General features: G+C 25.3%; 1 protein-coding gene across 3 annotated transcripts in view; it reads right to left on the bottom strand.

The window, feature by feature from the left end:
- Positions 1-2,442: 2,442 nt before the first annotated feature.
- Positions 2,443-22,805, bottom strand: part of LOC135927877 (uncharacterized) — a 26,247-nt gene continuing 5,884 nt past the window's right edge. Inside the window, exons 1-5 of one of the 3 annotated variants that reach the window (XM_065464109.1) lie at positions 15,783-15,887; positions 6,217-6,388; positions 3,571-3,708; positions 2,934-3,005; positions 2,443-2,592 (exon numbers count right to left, since the gene is read on the bottom strand). In XM_065464109.1, coding sequence (XP_065320181.1) covers positions 2,471-2,592; positions 2,934-3,005; positions 3,571-3,708; positions 6,217-6,388 — 504 coding nt within the window. In that variant the 5' untranslated portion in view covers positions 15,783-15,887 and the 3' untranslated portion in view covers positions 2,443-2,470. Of the gene's footprint in view, positions 2,593-2,933; positions 3,006-3,570; positions 3,709-6,216; positions 6,389-15,782; positions 15,888-22,805 lie in introns of those variants that run through there. The other 2 variants (XM_065464110.1, XM_065464111.1) reach the window with 2 other exon arrangements.

The following is a 22,805-nucleotide window of genomic DNA, read 5'->3' as shown; positions in this document are numbered from 1 at the left end:
ATGGCTGCCATCTGCGTATGCATATATCTGCTATTAACGTTTCATTATCAAAGGTGCCACAATTTATCTTTCAATAAATAAGTAATGGCTATAAAATACTAGTGAATGGAGAATTAAAAAACTTAAAATTTTTTTTAAATTTGGAAATATACCATAATATATAAAAATATAAGTTTTCTTAGCTTTTCTAGGCTTGCCTTATAGTGAAACAAAACGAAAAAAATGCTAACCTAACAATAAAGATGAAAACATACTAAACAGTTAAATTATAAGAGAATTTTATTAATTAGTTATTTGAGTCAAATGGCCTGACTCATTAGCAGGATTTAGATGTAAAAAACCGGCCTGACTTAACTCGAATAAATAATTCCTACTAATGAATTTGGTTATTCGAGTCAAATTTATCTAGATTTTGTAAGTTAACTTCTCTTTGGTTCGATCTGGCTACAAATAAAAAGTGAAATATTAAAAAGTAAATGAAAAGGTACACTTCATAATATTTGAATAAATGATTTATAATGCAAATTATATAAAAGTATGGAATAAATTTTGACTTGTGCCTAAGAGATAATCGTATAATACAAAGAACCAAAAATAAATAAACTATACACTTGAGGATTTGAATCATTTTTTCGCAAAAATTTTTTCTATTTTTTTTTGTGTTCTTATCTTTTATTTACATAATTCATTTGAACAAGCTTTCCATTTTATATTTCCTTTCTTTATCTATTTATTGAAATATGATATATTTTCCTACTACTAAAATTTCATATTTGTGGTGTTCTTTGAGAATTCCTATAATCTACCTTATTTATATTGTGAACTAATTTAAATTCATTTCCGATTCGCATTGAAAGTCAATGGGAAAACAATTTTTATTTTAAATCATTAAAAAAAAATTTTTTAAATTCCGAAACTTTTTTCGACCAATCAAATTACCTGACTGATTAATGTTTAGTCTAGCCTTTTTATTTCCTATTAAGCCATCAACATAATGCAATGGAACCCTGATCCAAAGTTTCTTAAATTAATTAAAATCTTAATCGTTAAATCTAGGAAAAATTTAAAATGGGTATATTTAAATTGTGTAATATTTATATTTATATAACCAGATATTTTTATAAGGTAATTGCGGGAATAGGTTATACATTGGAAGGTTAAATCGTTTACTTTTGCTATTAGTTATTACCAAATACAATGATAAAGGAATTTGAGATTTTATATTTTTTTGCTTGGATTGCTGCCACATATGATTATTATATATATTTAAAAAATTGTTATTTATAGAAAAGCGTCTGTGGCGCCTATTCGGTGCAAGTGTATATCGCTAATCACATAATTCTGGGTTCGAATCCATTTATTTCTGAAACCAAGTAGGTGGATGTGTGCTATAGGGTATGATAAAGAGCATTGGAAACGATCGGGTGGTTCCTTCTTTTAATATATAATAATATGAATCTTAATGCATTTTAATAAAAGTTTATCGTTGTTTCACAAATCGCTATCTTTTGACTTAGCAGTAACTAATATTCACAGGGTATTATTGTTTAAGAAAAGTTTTAAACGGCGTATATATACTTTTAATTCTATCCTAATTTAAAATTAAGAAAACATTTAGTTTAATACTTTTAATACTCATTAAATTATTTAATTCTTTATTTCCTCAAATTTTCAAACTTTATATTATATGTAAGAAGATCCGGCCAAGTCGGCTCAAGGGCTCGTCAGTTCAGAGATTTTAAAACTATCACTGTTTAAGAAGTTCAATTTTTATATATTTATTTACAGAAAAAAAATATCCCTCAGATATTTACATTTATATACCTCTGATATTTACACTTTTTAATGTTAAAATGTGTTTTTTGGAAATCTAAATAAAAATATTTTTGCATCGTGATTAAACAGTTTAGAAATGATAAAATAAATGGACATCCCATTAAAGTGGAAGTAAAAACCCTCACTAAGCTGACCCTTGAGTCAGATTTTTGAGCCGATTAGTTTTTTTTAGAATTGATAGTTCTAACAATAACTTTGATAATTTGATTTTTCGTCTTGTTAAAAAAAAAATATGTATATGAAGCATTTATTTTAGATTAATGTAACATGTTTAAACCAAATCTCAATTATGGTGTAAACATATAATAGAATCAAATATTTAATTACTATCTCGCGTTATCCTCTCATCTGAAATGTTTAAATTCTATAATAAAGGGTCCTAAAGACCTTCTAATAATTATAGGGGAAAACCCATATTGATCCCCATCTCCTTAGCAAAATCCCGGATAGGCCTATGAAACATTTTATATTTTTTTTAGGTCAATGTTTAATAAATTTTGATTTAAATTTTATTTACTTTTATTCTTACAAGCATAATAATATTTCATATAGCAATTTATTGTTTATAAATAAAAAATTAAATACTTTTATATATAAAGAGGGGAAAAAAGTAACGACAATATTGAGTAATTAATTATCCTTTCTGAAGCATTTGCTCCATCAAATTTTGTAAGCTTTTTATATTGTTATCAGAGTTCAAAAAGGATTGACCATAGACTTTTTCCTGACTTAGCATATCCGGTATTTCCAGTCCAACTTTTTAAATTAATGTTAAAAAATAATTATAAATTTTGGTATAGAAAAAAAATGATCAAAATAAAGTTAATTATATTATATAATAAACTCAAAAAAAAGTTATAAGAATGTTTTTAGAAATTGGTATTGGATGTAAATTTGTTCGAATATGTATAACATAATCTATTAATTAATAATATATCCCATCCACGAATTAATTTAAATGACATTAAAACAATATTGAGCTAAAACTAGGGCCTTATTTAGAAATTAATTTTTTCTAATTTGTATCTAATAACGAAAAGATAACAGCAAAATACATGTAGATTTAGTTCATTTCATTATATCATATCAATAGTTACATATTCGTTTCGAGAGGATGGGCTTATAATCATAACCTTCGCGATAATTTCGAGCCTTAACATAATGGATATCTATATATTAATAGATATATATATCAGAGACCTTCATTTGGGCTTTAACTTAATCGATAGAGACCTTCATGGGATTGAATTTTTTGATCAGGCCCAGTTCAGGCCCGTAGTAAAAAATAATTATAGGCCCGGCCCATATTAAATATTTAAAAAAATTCCCAGGTCCTGTCAAACCCCATAATATGTTTAAAAAAATTTTGATCAAGCCCGGCCCAAGGCCATATTGAAAAATTTAATTAATTATATTGAATGAAAATACAAATATTTCAGTGTATTTACGCAATCATTTTATTTGCAATACTGGAAATTATTATTATTAGAAGTAGAAAATTGCAATATTTTAAGTTAGGCACTGTGTTAAATAAACTAAAATTAAATGAAAATTTTTTATACCCAAGCCTTTTAAAAAATTAAAAAACCCAAGGCCCTGCCCAGGTCCGCTAGAAAATATAATATTAGGCCTATGAGCTACGGGCCGGTCCGGCCCATGAAGGTCAATTCTTTCTTTCTTCCTTTCTTTCTATATTTATTTATTTATTTTTTAAATTTGTTATTTATGGCATACATTGAGGGTCTTCTTGATTGAATAGTTTATAGATAGTATTAATCTTGTTCATTATTGCCTTTCTGTATATCGGATATTCCATAATTGAAGGGTCCATATATTTTTGGAATATATCTTCGAACCTCATATTTACATTATCTTGATAGGATTTTAAGTATAAATTATATTTAGTCAACGTTTCTTAAATTAAGAAAAATATATAGGCGCCTTGTTTTTTGCAAATATTTTAAAATATATAAAAATTTTATTTCAGAATTCAAGCCCAGGCCCCCCAAATATTTTTAATAATAACAGGCAGGGTCTCGAATATATTGTATATTATATGTGTCGTAAGTTATGCTGGTATAATAAGTGTTCCAGAATCCTAAGTGAAGTCTAAATCAACTTACGAGGGCCCTTTTTAAAATTTTAAAAAATCATATTTCTCCGGAAATGTATTCTAGCATGTTAAGGTAAACCTACCCTATGAATTTAAGAGGGTGGTTAAAATAGCGCGCTACTTTTTTCAGTAGCGGTAGCTTTAGCGGGCTACTCTTTTTTTAGAAAATAGCGATAGCGGTAGCTCGCTACTAAATACATCTAAAAATTATTAAAATATATTTTTTATTAAATCTAAAATAATAATCTTTTTTTTAAATTTAATTTTGAAATTTAAATTTATATTTTAAAATATACATTAAAAATCTAGTTATTAAAAATGTGTGAGATTGTTGAAGATAGCGAAATTTCTTTGGAAAATGAGAAAAATATAGATTATCCTTTCCCAAAATTGAAAAAATACTTTAATCTTGAAGAAAAAATTACTACTGGATATCAGTTTCGATGTAAGATGTGTCGCAAAATTTTATCCTCAAATCATACAAGCAGCTTTAATTTGAAAAAAACATTTAAAGGTTGATATTAAACAAATTTAATATCAATGAGTAGGCTAATCCTTAATTTTTAAAATAAATTTAAACCATAGACCAATCATTCATAAATTTTATCTAAATTATTTAAAACATTTTAAAATAATTATTTCAATCATTTTTATGTACTTATCTCCTACATAATATTTATTCTAAGTATTACTGTTATAATTTTAGACTGTTCACACCACAAATTATAAAGAGATTGAAAAATATAATGGAAGAAATACATCCACTTCCAAATCAAATTTAATTCAAACAAAATTAAACAATTTGGATTCATCAACACCAGGTGTATCTCAAAAATTGGCTGACAAAGTCATAATGAACTTTATAATAGATACTATTCAACCATTATGCTTGGTGGATAATGGTTCTTTTATAAAGATGATAAAATGCTTTATTGCTTGATTAGCCATAATTTAAGTTGGCTTACAACACAATCTATAATATTAATATATAGTATTAATATAAAATTCAAAATTAATATATTATTAATTACCTTGTGTATAATAATTATATTTTTAAAATCTTTATTTACCATAATTTAATGCTATTTTAATATTTTTTTATAAATGAATCTAAATCTCAGATAAATTTAAATTTTGAAAATTAAAAAGGTATTCTTCTTTTTTTATAATAAATACAATCGCTTTATATAAATTAGATTTCCAGATCTGTATGATGATGATAATGTAATAGCTGCTATCGTTCATCCTAGTTTCAAGTTAAATTGGCCATACATTAATTTGACTGAATCTAAATGGCAACTTGATAGGCTGATGGTAACGTTAAAAAATGCCATGCCTAACCACGACACTAATACTATAGCAAGATCGAAACCGCGGCCTTCTATGGACGATTTTTTGAAATAAATAATAATAATATTGAACCTCTAGATGCTTTTTTAAATCTAAAAATATTGATGATTTTTTTCATATGAAAAATGTGTTTATACTGCGTTGCCCTCAAGTGCAAGTGCTGAACCATTATTTAGTATGGCAAAGCTTATACTTTCTGATGGTCGCTCTAGACTTGGGGATGACAGTACAGAAATGTTATTATTATTAAAGTGCAATAATAAATAAATTATATATATATATTATATATTTAACAAATTACAGTCATATTTTATACCAATATTTTATTTGTGGAAATAAAGTTACGTAAAAAATATTTTTAAAAATAATCAAAAGAGCGTAAATAGTAGCTTTCGCTACTTTTTTTAAAAAGTAACTAATAGCGCGCTACTCATTTGAAAACGATAGCGGTAGCAATAGTGCGCTACTTTTAAAAGTAGCGTTTATCAACACTGGAATTTAGAAATATTTGGCCATAAGTTTTTATATATTTATACCTTAAATATAAATTAATAGTAATTCAAAAGTTCACGGCAATATTATCTGAAAATGGGATTAGGTTACCCTACACCATGCTAAGGAATCATATCCGGTAGAATTATATATATATTTTAAAAAATGGCGGTCTAAAATTAAGAGATTCTAAATCATCACGTTATACGCCAAATTTCCAAGACGTTAGCTTGGTTCCTATATAACATTTTATTTCAAAAACTCTAATTATTTATTTAACAACAAATAAAAAATCTCGAAGCTAAAAATTTAAATATTTACTAAAAAAAGGAGACTCGTAGATCTATTTAATATTGTATTGAATCATTGTCTATATTTTTTAAGAAAAAATTATATTTATCAATTGAAATATATTTGTACTATACCGTCTTTGTTAACAATTAAGGGTTTCTTCATGAGCCTATAAATTCTGTAATTAGTTGTGGGTTTTTGTTCCTCAAACCAAGGTTTGGCCTTAACGAATACCTGTTGAGATATGTGGATGGAGTAAGTGGTGAATAAACTTATCCCCAATATGATTTTTAACATGGTCATCATCTTTAAAAAATATTTATATATTTAAAATATAAATTTTATTCAGTTATTTTTAATAATATTAAACTATTAAACTAATATTAAATGTATATAGTATGTATAATTCCTTTTTTAATTAAATATTAATAAGAGAAACTTATAAGCAAGATCACCTACTTGCATAATTTTCTCTACAAAATTATTAATTTTTGATGACTATCAAATACATTTAATCAATTAAAACTGTTCACTCAAAGAATCAGTCCTCTGAATGGCTAAAAAAAATTAAAAGCCTTTGAGTGATCAATTTAAAGCTATAGTTTTAACGAGATTTATTCTTTTATTAATATGATTTTTAAAATGACTATATATTTATATAATTTCATATATTATTAATTAATATTAAATTTATTAACATAACATTTATATCATCTTACATGTGAAATATCGATGTAAAAATTTATCAAAATAATTCATAAACCAAGCCATTAATTTATTTTTAATTAAATTTATTTAACATTCATACTACATATCTATCTTATAAAAAAAATTAAGAACATCATTTTTAATGGTAAGAAGCCTGAACCTAAAAACTTTAGAAAATTTAACTCTAATTGAAAGTATTACAATTCTTTTGATGATATACAGTGGCAGTAAATGTATTCTTCAAATTTTAAAAAATTACATTGCACTTATGCAAATATACACAAATTAAGTAAATCATAGAAAAAATTTCTTTCAGTTTAGCATTACTTGAATTTAGTGATCATTCAAAATGGCATATTAGTTAAAATCGAAATATATCGCATAAATATTTTAAAAAATGCGATATGTTTCGCTTTTCAACAACTAATATATTTATTCATCCTTTTTGCACATAACAATATCTACTTCTTTTAAAAATGAATTATAACGTTTTATAACTTATAATTGATATAGATTTTATGATAATTTTCCGAGACCCGCCAAGGAACAAAAAAACCATTCACTTTCAAGCCCGGCTCGAATTCTTTAAAATAAATTTTTTTGCTTGGTTAGGAATTATTAAAAATTTTGTTTATTTTAAATAATTTTGGATGTATTTTATAAAATTATTTAGGGAAATTGAAAATATAAGCAGTTGAATATTAAACACTTCATTAAATTATTTTCCAACATTTGCCAACTGATTAATTAATGTACAATTTAAAATGATAAATTTAATCTGGCCTGATTTTATATAAAAAAAATAAATGTGGGTGGAAATTGTTCCGCGTCTGTATGTATCTGATTTTTACGAGAAGTCAGAAAAATTTTGTTTTTCCATTAATGATATTTCTTTGTGAGGCAGGCTTAGACCTGTGCGCCACCGGTATTTTTATTCACGCCGGAAAAGCCGCCGATTGAGATCATCGGCGCGAGCCGGCTCGTTGCCGATTTTTATTATGGCGGCGGCGCGGCGTGTGTGATTTTTAGAAAGCATATTAATTATATTTATATATATTATTTTATTTTAAATACTAACATTAATTAAATTAAAATATGAATTGTATTCTATTGCTATATATAATAGAATAGTGTATATTATTTACATTTATTCATACATCATATTTTATTTCCACAAACAATTCATATTAATTATTTATATGGATTTGCACGTTTTAAACCACCCTATATACAATTATGAAATCAACTCTCTCTACTAATCATAAATCAAGTTATGTCTGGAGGTACTTTGGAAGTCTTATTTTGAAGAATGAAAATAAGAAAAGCACAATAATGCCTGATTATTGCTTAAAATTGGCGAAAATACTTAATTCATTTTCACAGTAATTTATTTTTATTTTAGTTATGAAATAAATTTTTTTAGTAAGAATATAAGTACAAGTAATCTTTCTCTGCACAGTTAATGTCCATTAAATATCAGAAAATATTAATAATGATAAATCCATTCAAATTTAAAAATGTTTTTAAAGGCAACATCAAGATGTAGCAACAATATAAAAGATAAAAAATGGCTCTTAGGTTATTATTATTGTTTATTATTATTCATTTAAAATTTTTACTTGTTTGTTAAATTAAAGCTTTATTTTGAAAGTTCAAAAAAACTAAATTTTTAGTTTGTTTATTGCCAGCTCTGTTTTGAGATCTTTTTAATGTATAAACCTAATATATAATTTATTTAATTAATTATGTAAAACTTTATTTTGATAGTTAAAAAAATTTATAATCTGTTTCATTCCAGCTCTAATTATTTTGCTGTTTTAAATTCATTTTAATATTTAAAATAAATATGAAATCTAATAGAGCGAAATTATGTTTTAATGCGCAGCTTAGATTTAATGCCATTTGATTCTATAAACAATAAAGGAATATCAGATTTTCTAAAGGTTTAAAATTTATATAAAATGATTATTAAAAAATAAATTGCCTAAAAAATAGAAATATAAGATAATTTATTCCACGTAAGAATTCCCAAATAGGACAACCAATAGTTGGACGCACTCGACCATGTTTATTTATCTATAAAGGCGTATGTTTTAAATCTGATTGATTGTGGACCAAAATTTTGTTCTATCACTTATGGTCCGATCATTTCAAGTGTCGAAATTATATCACATTTAGCCTTCATCACTTATATGAAAATTTTGATTTAAAATATTTTACCCTAGCAACTAGAAATGTGACTCAAAAGTATACTGGGGGAACAATATTATCGAGATTGATAGTATTGAAGAGGAGTTCCATTTATAAGCCAAAATAATACATGTGATAACTGATGCTGGAGCCAATGTCAAAAGAAGCGTCAGATTAGGCGATTATGAATCATTTATGCTTAGGGCATGGACTTCATAATTTGGTTACAGTTGATGGCATAAAAAAAATTGCCAGAATTGATATTCTCATTAAAAAAATTAGAGAAATTATTTCAGCCCTCAGATATCGAGTAGCTGATTTGGAATGCGAAATTGAGGCTGAACATCGTAAATGTCTGCAGTCAATTTAGGAAACAGGTCATATCTTGGATATTGATGATTCTGTTCCATAACTTGATGACCATTTTGATATGTCTGATGAATCGGATAATAGAAATAGCATTGCACCAACCAATCTAATTAATGCAACAACTTTAAAATTAAATTGCCCAACCCGCTGGCATAGCATACTAATTATGCTAGAAAGTGTTCGCAGTGTAAGCAAAAGTCCTATAAATAATGTTCTAAATAAAATAGGAAAACATTCTTTAAAACGCTTTAATAATAAATGTGATAAGATTGATGAGCTTTACGCAGTATTAAATCCATTTCGAGAGTCGGTGGAATTTTTTTCCTCTTAAAAAGGATCGCCAATAAACTTAGGGTTATTATTTAGCAGTGAAATAGAAGCTCATATACAAATCAATAGATCTGATTGCTCAGATATTATTTGCTTAAAAGAAAATATGAAAAAAAAGCTTGACCATAGGTTTCCCGAACTTCAAGTTATTTTATATTTTTATTAATAAAATTATATTTTAAACATTAGATATTAGCAAACTTGATCCCAGGTTTCAAAATCTTAAAGTTATTTCAGAATATTTAAATTTGATAAATCTGAATTCTGACTTAGTATATTTCATACTTTATATTTTGCTTGCATTCCAAATTTATATTAATTATAATAAAAATCAATAGAATATTTATTATATGTGTTGTTGATGTGACTCGATCTGAGTAAAAATGCAATTCCTTAGTCTATTTCTGAGAATGAGAAAATACATAAATTTTAATTGAAGTGAGGCAGGAAATAATTTAAGATCAATTAAACTATGTTAACAATGTGTAAGTAAAGATCGCCCAAAGATAAATTATAAAAAAATGTAATACATTGATTTATAAATTAAATTCATTAAAAAATAAATTGATTTATAAATTAAATTCATTAAAAAAAATTTTTAAATAAATATTGCGCCGCCGCCGACAATTTAATAGGCGGCGGCAAAATCGGCGCGCCGCCGTACGCCGATATAAAAATTAAAAAATACCGCCGCCATCGTTTGAGACATCGGCGCACAGGTCTAGGCAGGCTTAATTTATTATATAAAACAACAAATAAATATGATAACTCTATTTTTATGACATACATTTAATTTAAGTTTAACAAAATAATTATTACAAAAATTATATTATGAATCAATATATCCTTATTAAAATTCAATCTAGGTTTAAAAAGAAATTGATAGTTAACAAATAATAAGAGGTTAATGATGGATACTGCTAAGTTAACATATAAATATAATAAGACCCGCTTATTATTTAATATTTTTACGGAATTAGTCGTCAAATCCGATCTCCTATATATTCACCCCCCCCCCACCCAAAGACTGAACTACCAAGTTGGATTAAGAAAAAAAAACATGATCTTTGCTGGGATTCGATCCCAAATCCATCTGATTGTGGCAAGTGCCAAGTAGGCCAAGGAGGCTTTGCAAAACTCACAATTTTCAAATATACATTATAAATAAATTTGACAGTACCTATCCAAATGAAAAATATTAATTTGATAGGTACTACCTTGGGCAATATCCTTAACCATCATAATTGGCTCATAAATCGATTTAAAAACGCTAAGCTATAATAGATCAATTTAAAAATGGAAATGAAATATAATACATATTAAAATGACATATCTATACGATCAATTTCATTGGAGCTTCACGGAATAACAATTAGTCAGGATTTAACCAAAAAATTATCAACGAAATATAAATGATAATCTAAAATAATTTTTATTATTTATGATCCAAAAAAGTAATATTGCATAAACCATAAATTAATGATTTTCCCTTATTTTTAAAAAAAGAAAATTCTGAAAATTATTTTTAAATCTTATCCCATTGTAACTTTCAGGTTTAAAAAATATTTCTAAAAATATCTAACCATTTATTGATTGGATAATTGAGAACAAACTTCAACCATGTTATATCACTTTATATATTTTAAAAACTATATATTACTATATTTTTATCAGAATTTGAAAGAAGAGCAAAAATCTTTGAAGAATTTTGAAAAGAGAGTTTTTTTGATCAAATTATGCCTAAAAATGCCAAAATCTTTTTAAAAAAATCTTATTAAATAAATCTTATTAAATAAATCTTATTAAAAAATCTTCAAGATTTTTGTTTGAAGACTTTTTTAAACTTTGATTTTTAGGATTGGGTTTTTGGTATATTTGACCTAGGATTCTTCAAAAATCTAGATTTTCAAATCTGTAAACTCACAGAAGAACCTCAAGAATTTTCCTCCGACAAAGACTGACCATAGCCATCCTTTAAACAAACTACATTAGCTTCAATATTAGGCTAATTTTCAAGGAGCTATCCTAGACTTTTTTACTTCTCATTTTTCAGCCGCTATAGTTTTTAATATTTTACTTATTTTGTATATCTTATTTTAATATAGTTTCATATGTAAATTATTTAACGTATAATATCGTTCATATAATAAAAGGCTTGTCACATTTTTATATCATATTTTGTGATAAAATGTAACAATACTCGGATTTGAAATTGCCTATCACTAAATAGGATGACTGAACATTTATCGCAGTAGCCTAGCTTTGTGCCTTCACGGGTTCTCAAAATGTTATTTATTTAATAAGTTATTTGGTCTTCTGAAAGTTGATACCTCCAATATAGGTATCAATCGATAGCTAATCACTAAATCTATCCAACAAGAGGCCAAACACTCCGGGGGTCAGAAATATTATCAACACAAAATATAGCGGGTATCAAATATAAAATTAAAAATATTTTTAGACTCAGTAGTATTCACTCTTGTAGTCTAGAGGGGGATACAAATTCAATATGTATAGGTATCTAATAAAAGTTAATTAAATATCCTTTGTATCTTTTGATTGTAATGATAATTATCACTCGTGGACGGGTCTAGGTCTAAAGAGAGGGGGGGGGGGTTAGGAATATTTTTAAAACAAAATATTAATATGGGTATTAAAGAAATGCTTAAAAAAATATTTTGACTCATAATTGTATTATTACTCTTAATGGGTTGGACTTAGGTAAAAGGAAAACAAGAGGCTTATTGCCATTGAAAATAATCTTAATCAATTAAAAATAGGTTACATGATGGCCAATTTTAATTGAAGTTTGTCTCCTATAAAATATTCAATATTAGCAAAGAGAAAAGACTATGTGTAGCTAGTGTAGATATATAATATATATAAAAATATATATAAGTAAATATGTAGCCGGCTTGAACTAAAAGGCTTTTTTTAAATTATTTTTTAATATAATGTTGCTCTTGGCTATAATTACATACTTTTTAATGTTCCGGTGGTATTCAAACTTTATCATTTATTTTATAGCGTCAGTTCCGGTAAATAAAATAAATTTTATTATGTTAATCTGATAATGAACTAAATAGATTAAATTGTGTATACTAAAATTTAATTTGCTATTCCTTACCTCATTACTATAACAATATTCTTAAACATTCTACATTTATCTTAACTAAATAGATTTCATCATAAGAAATTTTGTACATCGAATCCTTAATCTTTATCTTAACAAAAAATATGACATTTAAAATTATATTATATAAAAATTAGATCCTTTATTTAATAAAAAAGACTTGATGTATTGTGATACATTTTCTAAAATAGATGTATAGTTAAAATTTAAATAAATTTATTATTTTGTTGCTGTCTCGTTAAATTTTTGTCAAGTATAAGAATAAAAATATAAGGGTTAGAGGAGAAGTGCTTCTAGAGAGGAAAAAATATATTGATTTTTTTCAATTGATTTAAAAATTAGAATTAAGCTAAGTACACCCGACTTCGTCTATAAAAGAGAGAAAGGATCGGAAAGACTGGATACCTAACCACAATCCCCAAAATATTTTTTACTTGCCCTCAATGGTGCCTATCCTCTAAAAATATCTGGAGACTAACGGCTTCTACCCTTTTGCCGCTTAATTAGACACCAGGGGGCGTCGTCTTTACAGTCTTAGGGGCCTTAAAAAAATCTTTTTTATAATAATATTTCCAAAATGACTCTTTTTAGGTATAAAAATATAATTTCAAAATTTTCAGGTATTTCTTCAAATCTTTAGGAGGGTAGGGGGAGATCCTCTGTTCTCCACGTTCCCTTAGTAGCGTACTGGTAGACACTGACAACCAGTGTATGTAAAGTTCCAAACTGAAAAATATTATTTGGCTTAAACAAGAAGAATATAGGTCAAGACTTGATAGATGTTTTAGATTTGGGAAAAGGATACTTGATTTTAAAAAGTAACACATATAAGTTAGGGTTAGATTTTTATTAAAAATAAGCATGTACATGTCACATAAATTAAATTTTTAGATTGAGTAATTTGTTGATACTGGTCACCTAGTGTGAGCCTGAAACATCTATCCCTTTACTTTTAAATTTGCACAATCTTAACGGGGGATATTTATTTTATAAAAATGAATAATATTTAAAACGTGTTTTCGACATTTAAAAATAAGGCATTTACTAATAAAAAACATTATTTTTCTATTAAAAATTTGTATTTTCGAAATTAAATTTAAAAATAAGGCATTGAATTAAAAACATAATTTTTTTTTTTATTAAAAATTAAAATTTTTATTGATATTCTTTTTTATATTTATTCATCAAAGAGAGAACGTTTTAAATTTTCAGTGTTTAAAAAAAAATACTAATTTTTTGTTTCAATATTTTTGCATTTCATTTTTAGTCTTAAAATAAGGAATATTTAAAAAAGAATAAATAGGTCAAAAATAGAAGCGTGTAAGAGCAAAGGCTAAAAGGCCTTAGAGTGTGTCCTGACTCGACTTAATACCAGCTGGCTTTTTATTTTATAAAACGGAAAATAAAATAAGGGCAAACAAAAAATATACAAATGAACAAAAAAAAAACAAAACAAGATAGAAAATAGAAAACGAAATTTTTTTTAAAAAACATGAAAATAAATATTAAACACCAATTCCAACAAATACTTAAAACAAACCAAAATAGGGTGTCCTAGTTCAAAAGCAGACTAAAAAGCATTTGAATATCAAAATTTAGTCGAAAGGACAGGGCATAATCCTTCAATAAATTATAATTATCATTTTAAATAACATTTAATAATTCATCCTACTTTTGTACTATACAGTGAGTTGCAACCTATACATGTATGTATTTGTGTATCATCATAAAATATATTTTATAGATATTTAAATAAATAAATTAGATTAGATTTCTAAATGCCCTAACAGTTAAATTGATAGGGAAAGAATGTAGATATGCTTAAATTTTTTCCATATTTTAATAATAATTTCACAATGTAGTTTTTATATAAAGAAAATGAGTATAATATTAAAAGATTTCTCTTTTTCTTTTAAGATAATAGTCTATATTTTTTAAAAATTTAAGGAGTTACCATATAAGTATAATATTAAATTATTTTTCATAGGCATAACCAGAAATTAGCATGTTCTCGTAAATATCATTTTAAGCTAAAAAAAAATTCTCACAGCCTATCTTCCAAAAATTGATACAATATATTATTCTAAAGAATTTGAAAGAAAATTAGTAAAAAAATAGTTAATAACTTTTTAAAATAACAATTATAGTTTAAAATTTTTAGAAAAAAAAGCCATTTTATAAAAAAATATGAAAAACCAAAATAAATTTTATGAAAATCTACCTTAGCCAAAGGTAGTGTTGATAAACGGCTTGATTTTTAAAAACGGCTAATCCAATATTTTAGCCAAAAATATTACACACTGAACTCATAAATGGCAGAAAAGCTTGGACATCTGTTATCTCGAGGCTTGCATATTAATATTTTGGCCAAATTCTAAATTTGAAATCTGCTAAATTGAGCTGTTTACACTTGCCAAAGGGACCTATAAAACCTCCAGTAAAATTTGTGGAAAAAAATCCACCTAATGGTTTCCATCCTTATCAAAATACTTGCTGCGCCTATCATTTCTATTGTTCTTTTAAGGATATTAATCCTGATTTTTAGTATTAAAATTTAAGGACGATATCATGTAAAATTAAGAAATATTTTAAATATGCCAGGTCTATAACCTACAATTAGAGGTCAACCCGGCCTGTTAAAAAATTATACAAGTGCCACCCGACTCGTAAATTTTTTTACTCTGCCCGTTAAAAATTTTTGAAAAATGCCCTGCCAGTTAACTATATCTAAATTTTTCCCAATGTCAACTAAGGTTTTTTATCTCCTCTAAAACAACCGTTTTGTTTTTGTTATTTGTATTGTGTATTGTGTATTTGTAATTGGATCCTATCATAAATAATTTGTTTAATATATATTATTTATAGTTAGTTGTTCATAAAATATAAGGAAATAAGCCTAGCATATTGCAATTTATTTCTAAATAGTATTAATAAAAATCAAAGAATATATTTTTTTTAAATATTTTTTACCCCTTATTCTTCAGAATCAAGATTTATAGTAAGTATGTAACAAATATTAGTAAATATTTAAAAAGTACTATTGGAAAATCAATTACCAATTTTTTTTAAAAAAAATTATTAATTTTTAAGTGATTAAAAACAAGTTTAGTTATTGATTATTTAATATCGAGATTTTTTTTTGGAAGGAGGGGGGGGGGGTGAAAATAAAATTCTAACTCTAAATATTAGTATATTCACATTTAACTCTAATCTTCAAATGTTTTAAGCAGAGTAATACACTCGAATCTAATCTAATTTAATTAAAACAAATAGAAATAGAAATAAAATTAAATATATATAAGATAAGAGGAAATATGGCTTCAGATTTACAAATATCAATTTCAAAGATAAAAGTTTCAACACTTAAATCAAAATCAGTTTATCGTTTAAATTCTTACTATTGACTTAATTATCTTAAATGGAGGAGAAAATATATATATTGTCCTATCCTCATCCCCTTTCCCATTAAATTCCATTTTAATTATATAAAAACGATCTCCAAAAAATGAATACATATAGTAATATGTGAAGTGAAAATTGTGTATGCAATATATCACTATAATCTAGAAGATGAAAAAAATAAGTAAAAGTTGATAATTTTTTTTAAAATAACGAGTATTATTTAAAATTTCTATAAAAAATAATATTTAAAAAAAAAATGAAAAACCAGGATTATTTTTATGAAAATTCTAAAGGCCTATCTGAACTTATAAAGATTTTCAATAAAATTTATGGGGAGGGGGGTGACAGCCTAGGTCAATTTTTTATCGCGAAACACTTCTTTGCGTAACTATCACGAATGTCGTTTATCGCGAAGGAATTTTATAGCGCGAATTTATTTCTGCGAAACCTTAACCACGAAGTTAATAGAGCGAATACATTTTAGCAAAACTTTTATCGCGAATTCTTTACAGCAAATTTTTTACCGCGAATATGTTTCCACAAAGTCATTATTGCGAGCGCATTACCGCGAAACAATAATAAATATATTCGAATGCATTTATAAAGGAAAACAACATATTGAATATTAATTTACAAAGGTTCCCTAAATCATAATCGCGAAATGGTCTAATGGGTAAGCATGCAACCTTTATTTGATATGATAAAAAATAAATTAAACCATATATTTCTGGGTTCTTCTCAGCATGGTTGTGAGTATGGAGGGGATATTTGGTTCAGAATTTTACCTCAATAAATATAAATTCACCCCCCCCCCCCCAAACATAAATTTTTTAAATGTGCTTTATGTCTTTAAAAGTAAATTTTAACAAATATTAAAAATGGATAGGGCCTATTTCTATTTAAAATAATTGAGTTCGAGCCGGGCCGGGCCTAATATTTTTAAAAAAATTTCGGGCCGGGTCGGATCGGACCTTGGAAATTTTATTAAATATATCTAAATTTATCAATTTTATATTGAATTTTTTATGTAAAATAAAAATTTTTGATTTAATTTATTGAAACTAAACGCTATATAACATATGTCTTTTATTTTAAGTAATTATAAAAATCAATTTCTGTATTTAAATAAATTCGGGCCTGGCCGGGCCGGTAAATTTTTTTAAAAAAATTTTTTTTAAATAAATTTACTTTTTAAAAAAAATTTCGGGCTGGGCCGGGCTTGAAAAATTAGGCCCGATGCAGATCACTAATTAAAAATGATTAGAATAATCAAGATAAAAAAATACTAAAAGTTAAGAATTTTTGCTGATTTTCTCAGATTATTTTTAAAAATCATAGAAGATTATGCTGAGTAATTTTTTTTTTAATTTTCTAAGAATTATTTTATTCAATTTTCCATTTATTAAGACACAGATTAATATTTATTTTAAAACTCAAAAAAATCATGTTCATGCATTTAAATAAGATAAATAGTAAATTTCTGAACAATATATTGTATTTTCTAAGAAATTCAATTCTGAGAAAATTAAAATTTTTACTTAACCAAATTATCTTTTGGGAATTCAGTAAAAATTACTTTAAGTAATTATAATTCTAAGTAATTAAGGGAAAAAAATAATATACTAACTTACATATTATGTAGTTAAGCATTACATATTGGCTTAAACAACAGAATTAGTGTATGAAAAGTTTGGCAAACTTCATGAAGGCTGCGTCTCAATATTAGAATTTGATTCCTATTAAATTCTGAACTAATATTTTACAGAAAAGATAAAAAAAAATATCTACATAAAATTATAGGATTAAAATTATTTTGAATTAGAGAAATCCATTATTTTATTTAGATGTCATTTATTTTTTTGAATCACCATTCAAAATTCGAAGAAGACAGTCTAATAGCTTATAACTCTTGGTTAGTGACTACCAAAACTGATTAATAAATTTTTACACATTAAGGACTTCAGGCAATATTGGCGCAACCCAGATATCAATTTTGCCAATAAGGATCAAGATTTAGTCAATGATCTCAATGATTAATATATATATAAAGTCTGAGTTCCCTTTTACGCGTTTTATAAAATAAGACTTTGAGGAAAAGCTTATGGTAGAGAAAAAAAAAATTTTCAATAAATTTTATAAATTTATTATTAAGGCTACAAGAAAATTAAAAACTCTATCATTGAATTAATCTTGTACCTATTTTTATAAAATATTATTAAATTAATGTTATTAAAAATAAATGTTTCAAAATATAATAGTCATTATAAACAATTAGTGTTGTCAATTGACTAAATTTAGTCGGCTACGACTAACTAATAGTCATAATCAAAAAATTCAACTAAAAACTCGGAGCGACTAATCTACGTTAATTCGTTTAGTCATTGAGATTTTAACGAAGATGAACTATAGAAAAGTGAAAATTGTCATAATCGTAATCTTTAAACTTTTTTGAAGCAAATGGGTAAAAATATATATTATAAACATAAAGATGTCACATAGAGAAGTGATAATTATTAGAATCGATATTTTAAAGCTTTTTTGAATTTTTTTGCTGAAACGAGCCGGTTTTTAGCCCATGCCCGCTCATCTAAGATGTATCCAGTGGCGTAGCTAGGAATTTTTCTTAGAGAGGGTCCATACATATAAAAGCCTGGGGGCTGCGCCTCCAGACCCCTTTAACGGGCCTTCGACCCGTTTACCCGGGCTTCTGCCGGGTTTATCTTACAAATCATAACCATATCTTCTATAATATATAATAAATATATTTTTTAAATGCATCAATAATATGTTATTATAATTTAGTAGATTATTCTCAATGACTTTATAATAATACTACCCAGAATAATTTCAATAGTAATATAATATCCTTCCACAAACATCAAAACCAGAAAAATATAAATTATAATGGTATTTATTTGATATAAAGTCACTTTTAAGTCTTTTAAACGTATAATCTAGGAAAAAAATTTTGCTCTGGGTGGGGTCCAAACCCGAAAACCACCCCCGTAGCTACGCCACTGGATGTATCATTTATTTTTAAATTGTTTTATTTTTTAGAATTAAAAATAAAATAATAATATAAAACTACAATATTATAAATTTTAATAAAATATGTTTAAAAATTTTTTTTACATAATAAAACTAACTATATTAATAAAATAGAATGAAATAATATTACATGAGATAAGAAAATAAGAAGTAAAAAGAGTATAGGATGTTCTTTGGAAAGTAAAATAATATAAAATTTAAATTATTTTTAAGCCTGCACTACGAATCCTATGAACGAGTTTAATCCTAATCTAAGCTATTGTAAAAAATTACAACAATATAATATTTTAAATAATTTTAGTATAAATTGAGCTTTAGACAAGATTTTTTTTTATTGTAAAATATTTTAATAAACTATTTTTGATAATTTTTTTAAAGAATTTAATTTTCGAACAGAATGTTTTATGAATCAAATCGAATGATGTTTTTATTATTCGTATTTATTCGAATCGTACAAAGTAATACTAATATTTGATCTAATCAAACACAAATAATGAAAATATTTGATTCCTATTTTGGAAGGTATACTTGGTAATAAATAAACCTGAAAGTAATTTTGCCTGGTTTTTATAGTAGTTTAAGATTTTGTTATAGGGAATATATCTACCAAATTTCAAGATAATTGATTTGATATTATTTAAAATATTTGCAATTTTAGGGCATGAAGGGTATGCTGTAATTCTGGACGAAACGAAAAAATATGCTATGCCAACAATTATTTAGCATAATGAATGGGGAATCTCACACATATATTTATTTTTGTGGACAGTATTTTTTTCACAATTTATGGTATTTTGAATCAAAAGATTTAAAATAGCGCTAGTTTCTCCTGTATTATTAATAAGTATTATATACCGTGTATTAATATCATTAGATAAAGATCATACTTTACTTATAACGTATAATTCTGATTTATTGTTGCAATTAACAAATAATCGACTTTGATAATTTCCAATAGTGTTTTAAATTATAAACACAATATATAAAACAAAATGAGATAGGTCATATCATAAGTAGTTAAAAATTGCAAAATTTTCTTATATAATCTCTAAAATAATATTGATAATGATATATTTTAGTCTAGAGTGGTGGTTTTTAATAATATTTATATAACATATGCCTGTATAGAAAGTTAAAAAGTAAGGAATATGAAAATTATCACTTTTCTAATGTTCATCTTTACTGAAATTTTTTTAACATGCTTACAATTTATATTTTTACTCATTTGCTCCAAAATCTTTAAAATAATTGAAAAATAATGAATATGGCAATTGTCACTTTTTTATGGTTCATCTTCACTGAAATTTTAATTTTATCACGTTATAAAATTTTTTTCCCATTTGCTTCAAAATCTTAAAATAATTGAAAAATAATAATAGCGTCACTTTTCTATGATTCAAAATTTCTTCATGCAGTCGCATACCATTCAAGAGTTAAATGAATAATTATGATATGCAAAAAAACCATTCTCAATTGCTGGACAGAAATAGTGGCTGGTTAAAAAAATTCATTACCTATAGCTCAACAATGGACTACCGTTTAAACCAGATCTCAACAAATAATTTATTCAATATTAAATTTGTTGTTTAATAATTAGCAAATGATATGTCCAAAAATTTTAAAAAATTTGGCAATTTTCAAAAATTTACCAAAAAAAATTTTTAAAAATTTTAAATTTATGATAAAAAATTTTTATAAACATGTTTTTTATTTTTCGATAAGAGCAAAAAATTTATTTCTTTATTTTTGTCAAATGTTTCAAATTTTGTAAAAAAAATAAATAATTAAGATTAGGACACTTGGCTAAAATATCTCTATTAAGGAGCAGAGAATTTATAACTTATCTATAAGTAACTAATGATTAGTACCATATCCGTCCTAAATATAAATACGAATTACGAACGAGTCAAAATAATCATACAATAATTTATCAGTAATTTAATAAAATTAAATATCTTTAATTTCTTCAGTACCCTTAATATGGCCTTCACTCATAGTTTAATTATTTAAAAAAAGCCTTAAATTTTTACAAATAATTTGGTTTTTTGATTTATTTTAACATTAATTTTAATCAATATTAATTTATAAATAAAATTTTGTTTTTAAAGAATATAAATTGTGTGGTTTAAAGTTTTTTTTTTATATAAAAGAATTTAATTAAATTATGATTTTATAATATATTTATAGGGTTATGATTGATGTGGAAAAAAACTTAAATCTAAAGATATTATTAACAATGTTTCTATATGTCTAAACATTTAAAATTAAAATAATATTTGACTTTTTTTATAATATTAAAGCGAACCATGATTTTTGTAAGAAATTATTATGGTTTGATTACTATAATGTAATGTTATATAATATGATATTCTTTTTTTTAAGATCCATACAGCCCTGCTCGGTTATGAAACCTCTTTACCCTTCCCCACCAACTTATATTTTAGTTCAATATTTATAAAATTGGTTTTGAAGAAATATGAAAATACGCATTAAATTTAAAGATTTATATATGATAACTTAAATTTGATTAATTTTTTAAAATAAATTAATGCCTAGAAATTATTTAAAAAAATTTTTTAAATAAGTAGAATCATTTAGTTTTAATAAATATTTCTTATTTATATCTAAACTTAATAAATATAATTGCTTTGATATTATTAGGAAGGTATTCCTAATTCAAATTTAGATATTCAAAGTTTGTACTGCCTCAAAGAAGTTTTTGAAATATAGTTTTATTTATTTAATCCAGCGGCACTAAATATTATCTCTCTTAAATAGATAGAGTTCTAGGCGCGCTTGACGAGCTCCCAGACTCGAATAAACTAATTAGACAGATATTTCTTTTAAAAATTAACACTCTCATCTCAATGAGATGCGCCTTCATATATAAGTTTGTTTGCCTTAACCAGTAATACATAGCTACTTTAAACAACGGATGCAACTCCCTTTAGAGGTTATTTTCCTCTCCCAATTTACTCTGCTTTATTTTAGCTTAACTTGAAAAGCATTATTACCACTAGATAACTTAAAATATTTATTGTACAAATAACATTATATAATTTTGGAATTCTATTCACTAGATTAAATTTTACAAAAACATGCAAAAGTTAAAACTGTTACTTTTTGCATCAATAATTCCGATATCTTAACAGTCGTAAAATATATCTCTTTAAATTCTTATGTTCTAAAATGCATTTTCATATCTTTAAAAATACAATAACCAATTTGTATCATTGAAAATCCTATTGGATATACTTGAGAAACTAGTATGATTATTATTATATCCAGGTACTGCAGACGACATTGGTAAGGTTGTTGTTTAGAATTAAGCTCATCAGAACTTAATAATCATAAAGAATGGAAGTAGTTGAGACTTTATATCATATGAATCTGCCTTTGCCGGGTCACTGATTGCCTTTTAACGATTGCCATCCAATGACGATATAGTAATCTAAATGAGTTAAGCCAATCATTAACTTGTACTGGAATTTTGCCCTACAATGTAATATATTGGAAATCCAGTCTACTTATACACGATATAAT

The sequence above is a fragment of the Gordionus sp. m RMFG-2023 genome, chromosome 4 (genome assembly GCF_954871325.1).
Source record: "Gordionus sp. m RMFG-2023 chromosome 4, tfGorSpeb1-WG-v2, whole genome shotgun sequence".
Taxonomy (NCBI): Eukaryota; Metazoa; Nematomorpha; class Gordioida; order Chordodea; family Parachordodidae; genus Gordionus; species Gordionus sp. m RMFG-2023.
Note: the sequence above shows the minus strand (reverse complement) of the source record. Positions and strands in the feature narration are given on the sequence as shown.